The 12985-nt window shown below is 51.7% G+C and overlaps 1 protein-coding gene and 1 non-coding gene across 2 annotated transcripts; both read left to right on the top strand.

The window, feature by feature from the left end:
• Nucleotides 1–504: 504 nt before the first annotated feature.
• On the top strand, nucleotides 505–1391 carry EXOSC6 (exosome component 6). The gene has a single exon (XM_006860173.1). It carries the CDS (start codon nucleotides 529–531, stop codon nucleotides 1345–1347), a length of 819 nt encoding a protein of 272 aa, XP_006860235.1. The 5' UTR covers nucleotides 505–528; the 3' UTR covers nucleotides 1348–1391.
• Nucleotides 1392–5544: 4153 nt separating this feature from the next.
• On the top strand, nucleotides 5545–5615 carry TRNAG-GCC. The gene has a single exon. It is a non-coding gene; the product is annotated as a tRNA-Gly (tRNA).
• Nucleotides 5616–12985: the final 7370 nt, after the last annotated feature.

Raw genomic sequence — 12985 nt, 5'->3', positions numbered from 1 at the left:
CATTCATTTATTGTACAGTATTCAACAACCCCAAAAGAAGGGTACAAGAGTGAACAGTAAAAAAAGATCCTTGTCCTCTGGGAGCAGTTATGTGCCATCCAGTCTGTCCTAACTCACAGCAACCCTCTGTAAGGTTTCCGAGTCTATAATAATCTACAGGGGCAGAAAGCCTCATCTAGTGAGCTCAAATCACCGACATTGTGGTTCACAGTCCAGTGCTTCTCTACAGAGCCATCGCGTTCGGAAAGCAGTAGGGAACACACAGAAATTACGCAAATATCTGTAAAATAATTACCGTCTTAGCAAATATGCCTGACCCAGGAGGCTGGAGGTCAGCCGGCCTGCTTGGTGCCACCTGCCGGCCAGGGTTCGGCGAAACCCGCCGTTCCTTCTTCAGGGCGGCAGGGGGCAGTACAGTCCCGCCGTTGTCCCGACAGTCCCCGCGCCGGCGCGCGTCTTAAGCGAGCGGAAGAACCGGCGCGCGAGCAGAATCGACGGGCGGAAGCGACTCGCACACCTGGCGCCGCCATGCCCGGGGACCACCGCCGAATCCGCGGACCCGAGGAGTCGCAGCCCCCGCAGCTGTACGCTCTCGACGAGGACGAGACGCCCGCTGCCCGTGACCCGACGCGGCTGCGGCCCGTGTACGCGCGCGCCGGGCTACTGAGCCAGGCTAAGGGCTCGGCCTACCTGGAGGCGGGCGGCACGAAGGTGCTGTGTTCCGTGTCGGGCCCGCGCCAGGCCGAGGGTAGTGAGCGCGGCGGCGGCCCGGCCGGGGCGGGTGGTGAAGCTCCGGCCGCTCTGCGCGGCCGCCTGCTTTGCGACTTTCGTCGCGCGCCCTTTGCGGGCCGCCGGCGTCGCGCGCCCCCGGGTGGCGGCGAGGAGCGCGAGCTGGCGCTGGCGCTGCAAGAGGCGCTTGAGCCGGCCGTGCGCCTGGGCCGCTACCCGCGCGCGCAGCTCGAGGTGTCGGCCCTGCTGCTGGAAGATGGCGGCTCGGCGCTGGCTGCCGCGCTTACGGCCGCTGCGCTTGCCCTAGCCGACGCCGGCGTGGAGATGTACGACCTTGTAGTGGGCTGCGGCCTGAGCCGCTCGTCGGACCCCGCGCCCACCTGGCTGCTGGACCCCACACGGCTCGAGGAGGAGCGCGCCGCCGCCGGCCTCACCGTGGCGCTCATGCCGGTGCTCAACCAGGTGGCCGGACTGCTGGGCAGCGGGGAAGGCGGCCCGACCGAGAGCTGGGCCGAGGCCGTGCGCCTGGGCCTCGAGGGCTGCCAGCGCCTCTACCCCGTGCTGCAGCAGTGCCTGGTGCGGGCCGCGCGCCGGAGGGGTGCCACCACCCAGTCCTGAGCTAGAAGCCTGCGCTGACGACGCCAAGGGCCAGGGCCGCTGGCCTCGGACTGTTACTGTGCCTAGGTGAGAACTGAAGAGCACCGCAGAGGATGGCATGGGGAGGCGCTTGGGCAACAGCCACCTCTTCCCCGCCCAGAACTGATGCTCTGGACAGCTGTTGTACCAGTTCTTTCCAGAAGAGAAACTTTTCTGTTGGAGCTGAGGAATCCTTTGAATTCAGCCTGATCCCAAATTGGGAAGAACTTCAGCTGGGTTTGGAAACCGAGACCTAGGTGGACCTTACTCATGCAAGTCCAACCATCAGCTTTCTTCTACATCACTTTTTGAGAGGATGGACAAGGGGCTGTGTATCTTTTTACGTATGCACTAAAACAAAACAAAACAAACTTGTGTCTGAACAGTGTTTCTGTAGTGATTTTTGGTACAGGATTCTAAAGAACAAGGCGCCTCTGGGACTGGGCTCTAGAGACCACTGCTTTAGATGTGCCCCCTTGTCAAGCCAAGGCCAGTAGAAGACAGGCTGAACTATTGGAAACAGCAGAGTGGTGAAGGAGGGGACGCTGTCTCTGCTTACCCTAGTACCAGTCAGGACAGTGCTGTCTGGTTACAAGAGTCAGGAGAGTACGTGACCCCAGAAACAGTGGGTGCACCTCCTAATACCTGGCTCAGTGTTGTGGATAGGGGCAACAAACCCCAAGGTCGGAAAGGGCTTTGCTCAGCATGAAAGCCAGATCCCTCCTGTAGCCATCTCCGCTGATGATAATGAGTGGGATGACAGGCTGCCTTCAGGGTCCAGTGCCTTTTGTCCAGATTTGGCCCCAGGTCAGCCTGGGCTTGGGAAAGGGCAGGTGAACTGCCAAGAATCAGGTGCTTAATTCTGGTTGACCAGATAGCGCTCGGCTGTTGCATAGAGCAGGCCTGGTTCCAAAAACCTCTACAGGAAGGGTTGGCCTTAGGGGAGCCCAAGGCCCAGAACGAAGCATTGGGATCACATCAGGAACCCTTGGCCAGAAAAAAGAATAGAAATTTTATTTTTTTCCTTCTGACATAATACATTTTTCCAGAGCAGATCTGAAATACAGAGAGTACATAAAAATACAGGGATTCTGAAGCATGACTAGTAGGGTAGAGGACAAGTCTAGAATCAAAAACATGACGTGAGGTCCTCCCCTGGACATTATAGCTGCTTCCGACTGGGAGGGAGGCTGTAGGAACACAGGTGTGTTTCCTGTGCTCCTGAGGCTGGAGAAAGGTCCTGCCAGGTCTAGGACTTGGGAAACATGACATTCAAAGCTGAAGTCCACCGCTATTGGGAGGGGATGTGGCTGAACTTGGTTTGAATTTGGTTCTGCTTCTGCCCTAGCTCCAGGAGGGCTTCCAAACATAGAGGCAGGGAAGGAGGCCACCCCAGAAAAGCCTGGAAGGGACCTAACCTTTTACCAGTTGCCCTCCCGGTCTGGTATGTGATTCTTCACCTGGAGGGAGACAAGCAGGAGTGTGGTTTAGAAACGCAATGGCATGACTGGGAGTGAGGGGCATCTGCTGACACCCTAGGAACTGGGAAAGTTCTGGAGATATGACTTAGGGCCTGGGCAACAATGGGAGCTTGGTCTTCAGGGACCACCACATGGAGGAAAAGAGGGGAGGGCAGGGGATATTCTGCCCTTCAAAGCTACACAGAACTATTTGTCCCATACTTGGCCATACTGCTCCTCCAGGGTGGGGTTAACATGACTCAACTTCCCTGGGGGCTGTTGTACAATGCAGACAGCCCCAGACCTAGGCTGGGATGAGGACAGAAACTTGTACTTAAACAGACGTCCCCAGGTGGTTCTCATGTAAGGGGTCTGCAGCCATGAGGCCCACCTGCCACGTCTCTGCTACAGTGTGTTATCACCCACCCTCCCTCTCAGCTTCCAGGAGGAGATGGTGTTACAGCAGCCCCTTAATTCAGCTGAGCCCACCCAGCCCAGAGCTGAGAGATAAGACAAGGTGGGGCCATACTTTCCAGGGCCTGCTCCCTGAGGGCTCCACAAACCCTAACTGCTCCCCTGCTCACAGGGAGGCTACTACATAAAAACACCAGTAGGGATGGGGTCGGGGGTAGCCCACTCACTCCTCCTCCTCGTCGGTGTTCTGAGCGCTTGCCCCCTCAGCAGCGACCCGCTGGCCCTGGGACTTGGTGCTGTCCTTGCTCCTGATCTTCTGCAGGGAGTCAGTTCCAAACAAAGAGCCCTCATTCCCAGGATTCCTGTTCTCGGCAGTGTCCTCCATCCCTGTGCAAGGAGAGTCGCTGGTCAGTGGCAGGGTTGGGAGATCATGCCCAGACTGATCTGGGGCACTCCAGTGGTCAAGGGGCTGGGAAGGGGCAGGTCCTGGCTGTGGTGACTGGACAGCTTCAAAGCGACAAGGGTCGTCAAACTAGAGGGAGTAGAACCTTGAAGATGGAAAGCCACTGCAGGACCCTAGCATCTTCCAGATTGGGACAGGTTCTTTCTGCTCAGTTTGAGGCCTGGGTCACATGGGTGCCTCTGACCTGCAGTCTGGCTTGGTTGCTGGTCCATGCGCTCCAGACTCTCCAGTAGGTTGTCCACTTGGGCTTTGATCTGGCTCAGCTCCGCCCTGATGACCTGTAGCTCCTGAGCCCGGACTGTCAGGGGAGGGGCCAGAGAGGCCAGCGATGAGCACCAGCTGCCTGGGCTCCCCACTGTACCCAGCTCTGTAGGCAAGGCTCTGCCGCCCCTCAATTGCCCCTCACTCACGCTTTATCTGCCTGGGGGCCTTGTAAGGGCTGTAGCTACTCTTGACCCCCATGCCCACGTGGGTCCTCCGGATCTTGACTGGAACACGGTTGATGAGTGGGGGGATCCTTTGGTATTCATACACCCTACAGGGTGAGGCAGAGCAGCCATCAGGCTGGGGAGCCCCACCTCTGCCCAGAAGACCCAAGGAGCAGGCTCACCCACCTGTAGGGGGTGTCCTCCCTGTACAGCTCGTAGTCCAGGTCATAGTTACTGCTGCAGAGGGCACAAACAGAAAGGTCACTGCCTGGAGTCAGAGGACATGCGCCAGGCCAGGCTAATTTGAGGAAACAGGTATACAGCTTTGCTTCAGAATCCAGGATTCTCGGCCAGGAGGGTCCCTAGGACTTGCCCAAGGTCACTTTGGGAGACCACAGTAAGATGCTGACCAACTCATTGCAAGTAAGCTTCTCCTCCACTGGCCTCTGACAAAGGACACTAGACAGCAGGAGGGGACAATTGCCTGCAGGTTTCCGGCCACCAGGGCAGGCCCAGCTGCCTACGCCTAGCAGCCAGCCCAGCCTGAGTCAGACCCTTAAAGGTGCTCGGCCTGCCACGATGCTGCTGACCTTCTGGACTGTTGTCTGGCAAAGGATGAAGAGAGTTATTAAATCAGGCCAAAAGCATAGTTGGGGTATGAGAACCCCTAATCCTTGTGTGGGAATCTCAGCACCAGGCGGGGTTAGAGCTATGGCCAGGTGACCTCCCCCTGATCCAGGCCCACCCACCTATTCCAGGCCACACATCCCTGCTCCGGGCCACTCCACCCCCACTCCTGCTCTAGGTGACCTCCCACCTACTCCAGGCCCTGGAGAAAGGATGAAGCTGAAAGGCCTTAGGGTCACCCTGCCCACTCACCCCTTATCACCCACCCTTGCACTCCAGGAAACTGGTGCTGAGAAGGGGTGGGAGCTCCCAGGGCAGATGGACAATTGGGTCCTGAGGGCCTGGGCCTGGACAGGGTGGGTGAGTTGCAGGAGAGAGGACGTACCGGTAAGGGTGGGGGTGGTGTACAGACTTTCTGGTGCTGCCCTGACAACCTCCACTGCTCCAGGCCACATGGCCCCTAGCTCTGCAACCACCTGCGTGACCTAAGGGGGCCCCTGAGGCCAAATGAGGATGTTTGGGAGCCCTTGCCTCTTTCATTCCACTGGGTCCCAGTTACTGGGGTGAGATTCTCAGCCCCCACCCCTCCTCTGGCGTGAGGTCTAGGTGGACTGCCTAGGAACCACTGTTCGGAGGCCCATCCACAGAGATAGAAAAATGAGCCACGGTATGTGTGCTCAACTTTCCTGCTTCACCCTTCCCCAGCACCTCCTTTCTACGTGGGGAGCAAAGCACAAGCTCGTAGCACAACCACCTAGGCCACTTTAAGAAGACCTGTGCTATCAAAGCATTGGTGGTTCAGTGGTAGAATTCTCGCCTGCCACGCGGGAGGCCCGGGTTCGATTCCCGGCCAATGCAAAGACTGTTGTTTTTTTTTTTCCCCCTAAATGACTACTTTAAGTGACTTGGAGTTTTTTCTTTCTGTTTTTGTTATTGCTGTTTTTGGATTTTGGTAGTCAGAGACGAACAGTATAAAGGGATGGGAGGTCACTGAAACCACTCCTTCCTGCCTTCCTGCGGCGAGCGCACGGAGCTACCGAGCAGCCACTAAGCGGGGCTCAGCGCACACGCTCCGCACTAGCACATCCAGCCCGCCCCTCGCAGCATCTACGGCTTCCGTGCGCAGTCTTCCTTTGCCCTCTGTGCCTTCCAGATGCCCGTGCCCTGAGCAGGTGACTCTCATGGTTCCAGTCTGCAAGCCAGTGACTTTCCACGGAGAAATGCAACACACCAGAGAGATGGCGCTGGGGGCAGAGGTAAAGCCATTCCCTCAAGGTTATGGGGTGGGGAGAGAGGAACCCAAATCCCATGGCCTGAACTTGACCAGTTTTCATGGTCAAGCTGCGTTTCACACTAACTCCCCGAATCTGGTACCAACCTAAGGGGTCCTCCACTACCACCTGCAGCCCCTGGGGGCGTGTTTCATTCTCTCCCCCAGAATGCCCTGGGGTCAGGTGGGTCTTGAGGAGCCCTCCTCTGCTCCAGGCCCTGACTGTCCCTTTACATGGAGTCATTCCCACTACTTGGGACCCCATGAAATCTGAAGAAGGTAACTGGTACTAGTGAACTGAGGATGGCATTCACAAAACCTGCAAAGTGGCTATTTTAACAAACACAGGAGGGAAACCAGGAGACAGAACCAATTAGCGCCCCTCAGAAGGAAAATGACAAAACCATATGGCAATCTGCAGCTCTGCACCGCTGAGGAAGCACACATGTTTAAAGAACTCAGAGTTACCCCCAAATCGACTCATTATCCCCAAGTCCACGTCTACCCGTCAGTCCCAAAGAGAAGCAGTAGAAAGGCTCCCACACAGGCACACGCACGGGGCACAGGTTCAGGCAGCTGCTGGCAGGGAGAGATCTGACCTCAACTCTCTCAGGCAATGTGAAGTTACAGAGGCACTGCAAAGCCGCCCACACCCAGCCTCACCAGTCCACTTCCGGGGAGATGAGCTAAGGTGAAGACCCAGAAGAAACTCAGTACCCCTGTGGTGACAGTAGTGCCATTCCCAACAGCAATACCCCCCCAAACACACACACACAGCAAAACCAACCATCCAAGTGCCCACAGTTAGGCTAGGAGATAGCTCAGGGAATATATACACCCACATATCTGTGAAACTGGTATTTCTGAAAATGTTTCCTAATTTCTTTTAAATTTCTTTATGCTTTTCAAGTTAGGGGCAAGGTGTCATTTTGGAAGGTTATCATTTGCTACTTCCCAAATGTCCAAACTGGAAAAAAGGCCCGAGTACCCCACAGAGGTGGGTTCTCCAGGAGGGCTCAGGCAGGATGGTGGTGGCCGAGTTACGTCAGCTAGCATGGGTCTTGGAAAAGCTGGGCCAACCCCCTTGGTCAGGGGACAAGGACTCTTTTCAAGTGTTCCAGATGTAGGACCAGGCAGCCTAGATCAGCCCAGGTGTGCAGTGAAACCCAGAGTCCCAAACCAGCCAGTCCCCGGATGGCAAGGCCTTGGTCATCCTGGGTCTCCGTATCCCCCAAACAGACTCACCAGAAGATAGCTGCAGCAGGCTGTCTCTTCAGGCCAGGCTGGGCCAACTCGGGACGGAGTTCTCGGGCCATGTCTAAATCTAAAGCAAGAACAAGAAAACAGGAGTGAGGATGAGACACAGGTCCTGGTCAGGCTGACTCTCCAGTGTCCTGCTCCTGCCCGCCCACCTAGAAAAGTACTGGGCGCAGCTTCTGCCCGCCCACCTGTCCACTGCCAGACCCACCCCCTGCACCTGCCTCTAGGCTAAGCCACTGCCTGGCTGCTTCTGAAAGGGCCAGGGAGAGCTGGAGGGAGAGGCAGAGGGAGCACTGTTTACAAATCCTTTCACAGGACATGAAATGGCTGTCCTAAGAAGGACAGGCTGCCAACACAAGATGACACAATTTATAGGCAGACCCCAGAGATGTTGTGGGATCAGTTCCAGACCACTACAATAAAGTCAGTAATATGATTGATTTTGGTTTCCCAGAGCGTATAAAAATGATACTTTCTTTATACCTTCGTCTATGGTATGACAAAAATATTTGGAATGTGAGGATGACCAAAATGTGACAGAGAGACATGAAGTAAACACATGCCAATGGAAAATGGTCACCAATGGATTTACTAAGTACAGAGTTGCCATAAACCTTATATATATATATATATATATATATATATATATATATATTTTAATAAAAGCACATAACATCAGCAAAAAAATAAAAATAAATGTGAAGTGTAATAAAACCAGGTATGCCTGTACTGAGAACTCAAAAGAAAAGCATCACATAGCAAGACATGGCAGCCACTCTGGAACCTGTGTGGGCTTGGCACGCTCACAGACGTGGTGGCCCTGACTCTTGTCACATCTAGAGAGGCTAGTCATGCTGTCATGTTTTACCCATTCCAACTGAAGTGACTTTGACAACTTTAAAATTTAAATTCAGAAGCCCCTCAATCTCATTCAAAAACAAAAACAAAAACAGACAAGCTTATGGTTGTCCATTTAGCATGCTAGCTAAGTATTAGCAGGTGACATGTTGGAGTGAGAAATACAGAGGAGTTCTCAGTTCTGCAGACAGACCTGTTCCTAGTGGACAGCCTGGCCCAAGGACACAGAGAACAGGGCTCCAGGTGTGCACCCAGGGAAACAACTGCAAGTCCTCCATGTAGTCTGTGTTTCTCTGTCTGTTCCTTCAGTTATCACTATGGTTACTTCCACATTTATGATGTCCACTACACCTATATCCACCACACAGGGTATATACAAATGCTTGCTAGGTCCAAAGTTGAAAGAAGAGCACTACAGAAAGGAGAGAAGGCCGACAACCCAAACCATTATCATGAGACCTCAATCACAGAGCCTATCTTTGGGTTGAGTGGGGGGTAGTATTGGTGGTTGTGTGCCATCAAGTCAGTCTGAGTCATAGCAACCCTGAATAAGGTTTCCGAGGCTGTAAATCTTCACAGGAACACAAAGCCTCATCTTTTTCCCATGGAGTGACTGGTAGATTTGAACTGCTGACCTTGCGGTTAGCAGCCCAGCTTGTAACCCACTACACCACGCTGCCAGGGCTCCATTGGGTTGAGTAGGAGACATCACTGAGAGGCCTAATTAGCAACCTGGAATTGGGGCCAACAGTCTCCATGAAGGGGGCTGGGAGAGAGTCTGGAAGTTTGGTACTAATCCATCAGCACCAACAGCAAAGCACAGCCATATATGGAGCATCTTCCTGGGAATCTGCCGCCCGAAGCCCAGAGCAGACAAACGTGGGGACATGGCCCAGGCGCCAGCAAGTAGAGTAGAAGATTTTGCTCCATATTCATCTGTCACAAGACCTCCAGACGGACGTCCTAGGAGATACTCCCTTTTTGGGTCTCTAGCCTGTAAGTGCTTGACTCTGTGGAACACGGAGAGTACCATTAATGGATGGAAGTCACGACAGCAGATGAGTCAAAGGTAGGGGAGGTGAGCAGGCAGGTGGGAAGAAAACAGAATGAAAGAGAGGCCAGGGTAATAGCCTTGAACAAGGAAATGGGAGACAAGCAAAAGTGGGTGGACAGACTGAACAACTAGTCCCCAGAGTCCACCAAACTGTGCCCTAGACATGTCCAGCCTGAATTCATTAGCTAGATGCAAAGTGTTTCATTTATTTTCATTGTGTTCTCAGAAAGAAAGTAAAGAAAGGGTCACTGTATTATCCTCAACATAAAGATGGCAGCCAGTAGCTAACAACTCCTGCTATTTGTATTAACAAACTTTATATCCATCATTTCATTGAATTCTCACAACTATCTCCCAAAATAGATGTGCTTATGAGCCTCATCTTATAGGAAGGGTACTGTATGTGACCAGGGTAACAGGAGGGGAAGGCAGGCAAGGGATCTCAGTCCTTTGCTTCCCAATCCCACAAAGCTACAAGAAATGAGACATTCAGAGATGCCCAGTAGACTTGGCTAAGCAGAGCCTAGTTCTGTCTGTACTGGCTGGCTGTTCTGATATCACTTCCCCCTTGAACAATGGTCAGAGTAGAGCTGTGGGCCCGAGTCCCAGGTGCACCAGATGCCTTCTCGGAGTGAACAGGAGTCATTCTTCCTGGCTACCCCCTAGTTTTAGAGGTATCCCCTAGTTTTAGAGGTATCTCCTAGTTTTGAGGTACCCCTAGTTTTAGAGGTAGCCCCTAGTTTTAGAGGTACTCCCTAGTTTTAGAGGTAGCCCCTAGTTTTAGAGGTACCCCCTAGTTTTAGAGGTATCCCTTCCTGCTGAGACATGAGCATATGACAACTGCTTCAACCAATGCTAGGAGCAGACACAGGCCCAGATATAGACCCCAACTATAAATGCAAAGAAGCAGTCTGTACAAAATCTATTCTGGTGGTGACAATACCAGATACATCCATCTTTCAAAGGTGGTGGCACCTCCATCCCACCTCAGTGGTGCCAATTGTGCTGTCCGTGCCTAGCAGAGGTTGTGGGGGCCTTCACCAGGCCAGATCTGCAATGTGGTCTCATCCAAACCCAAGGTCTAGGACCTTTCCAGATCTGCTGACAGCTAACCAGTATCCCTGTGCTTAGAGTCACAAGAATCCGTTTCTGTTGCTTAATACTGAGCACTCTGACTAATGCAAACACCAGATACCAGGAGTGGATGGAGCAAGAAGCCCTGTGGGAAATCGGACAATCTAAGGCTAGTAAATACCAGAAAACAATGACAATCCAGCCAGTATGAAGAGACAGGCCATTGGCAGCCCTTGGCTTGCTGTAGTGACACAGTTAATCCCACAATCTCTGGAACAAAGCACCCATCAAAAGGAAGGCTTTTAGGGACACTGGGACCCCTTCCACAGGACAGGGTAAAGAGCATGTGGAAGTCAAGGATTGTTGGGTAGGGAGGTTGTGTTAATGGCACCGAGTAGCTTAAAGGAAAAGAAAGACAAACTCACAGTCCAAAATCTTGACTTGTGGCATGATTAGAAAATGGGGGAATGTTTTATCTCACAGCTATAGGGCTGAGAGAGTAAAAAAAAAAAACAACTTAATGTTTGAGCCTTTGGTTATAAAGTCACAAGTGGATTCACAAACTTGATAGTAGGGAAAGAGTGAGGAATGGAGACCAGAGATGACTAGATGGGGTTCAGAGGGAAGCTCTGGAAGACTTAGATACATCTACGCCCACGGTAGGAGCCTCCTTTGCCAGCCACATCAATGGCTCTTCCTCATTCTCAAGACCCTAGTAGCAAAACCAGCTAGCTCTTTGCTGAGCCCATCTTCCTGTGTTTTCTAGTCTCCCTTGCAGCTAAGTACGGCCATACTATGGGTGGGACAGATGCCCGCCACGACCATGTCTGACCCACAGCAGCCACCCAGGTGACCGTCCATGCTCCTGCATTCTCCACTACCATCTGCATGCTTATGCTCTGGCTACTAACCTGGGGAGCCGTGTGCTGCAGATGGCAGGGCTTGGGTCAGTCTGGGTCCTTCTACTCCACTGCACTTGAGTGAGGAATAGCCTTCTCCCATGAACAACTGTGGAGTCTGTTACCCAGTGGCTGTTGTTTTTGTTAGGCACCCGCTGAACTGGTTCTGACTCATAGCAACCTTATGTACAACAGTTCACAACACTGCCCAGTCTTATGGCATCCTCACATTACTGCTACCTCTGTGTCAAACCATCTCATTAGAGCTTTTCTTCTTTTTCACTGACCCTCCACTTTATCAAACATGATGTCCTTCTCCAGGGACTGGTCCCTCCTGACAAAGTAAGACAGACAAAGTCTCGCCATCTCTCTTCTAAGCAGCATTTTGACTCTACTTCTTCCAAAACAGATTTGTTTGTTCTTCTGGCAGACCATGCTACTTTCAATATTCTTTGCCAACACCATAAACCATAATTCAAATGCATGGATTTTTCTCCACTCTTCCTTATTTATTGTCCAACTTTCACATGCATATGAGGTGATTTAAAATACTATGGCTTGGGTCAGGTGTACTTTAGCTCTCAAAATTACATCTTTACTCCTTAACATTTTAAATACGTCATCTGCAGCAGATTTGGTCTTTGATTTCTTGCTTCCTTGAGCGTTGATTGTGGATCCAAACTAAATGAAATCTTTGAGATCTTCAATTTTCTCTCCATTTATCATTGTTACTTATTGGTCCAGTTATGAGGATTTTTGTTTTCTCTACCTTGAGGTACAAACCATACTGAAGGCTGTAGGCTATGATCTTTATTAGTAAGGAAAGGACTTCAAGTCCTCTTCATTTGCACCTAGCAAGGTTTTTTCATCTGTGTATCACAGGTTGTTAATGAGTCTTCCTCCTATCCTAAAGCCATGTTCTTCTTCATATAATCCAGGTTTTCATATTATTTGTTCAGTATACAGAGTAAATAAATATGGTGAAAGAATACAACCCTGACTGCATACCTTTTCTGATTTTAAACAATTCAATATCTCCTTGTTCTGTTCCAACGACTGCCTCTTGGTCAATGTACAGATTCCTCAGGAGCACAGTTAAGTGTTCTGGAATTCCCATTCTTGGAAAACTCTATAGTTAGAGTTTCCTTAAACCACATGTCCTGTGGTGACCCTGCCCTGGAGGAGTCCCTTGTGAAGGGAAGTCACGTTGTGTTCACTCTGTACCCTACCACTCCTCATTCTTCTGCAGACTTATGACAAATCCAAACCCTGCAGGCCCCACGGGGCTAAGGACAACTGGAATCTAGAACACTGAATCACCAAAAAAACTTGGAGAAATGATATTTAATGTTCTTTCTTTCCAACCTGGTTCCAGGATTACAGCTATCAGTACTAAGGGCGGTGAAAAGGGCCATTCTGCTATCAGTGACGTGGTGGCCAGAGACAACATCAGCAACACTACAAGCTCATCCATGGGCTAGGCTTCAAGAAGCGTGCCCCTCTGGTACTCAAGGTGATTCAGAAATTTGCCATGGATATGGGACACAAGATGTGCACATGGACACCAAGCTCAATAAAGCTGTGTGGGACAAAGGAACCAGGAATGTACCATAGTATATCTGTATACAGTTGTCTAGAAAACAGTTAATGAAGATTCACCAAACAAGTTCTATACATTCATTACCTAGGTACCTGTCACCACTTTCAAAAGCCTATAAGCAACACCTATGGAAGCAGTAGCTCAAAAGAGGGAACAAGTCCTTACAGCAAGAATCATTCCCACCCCCTCCACACACAGAGTAGACAGGGATGG

Source organism: Chrysochloris asiatica, unplaced genomic scaffold, assembly GCF_000296735.1.
Source record: "Chrysochloris asiatica unplaced genomic scaffold, ChrAsi1.0 scaffold00037, whole genome shotgun sequence".
NCBI lineage: Eukaryota > Metazoa > Chordata > Mammalia > Afrosoricida > Chrysochloridae > Chrysochloris > Chrysochloris asiatica.
This window is presented reverse-complemented; position numbering and strand designations above follow the sequence as displayed.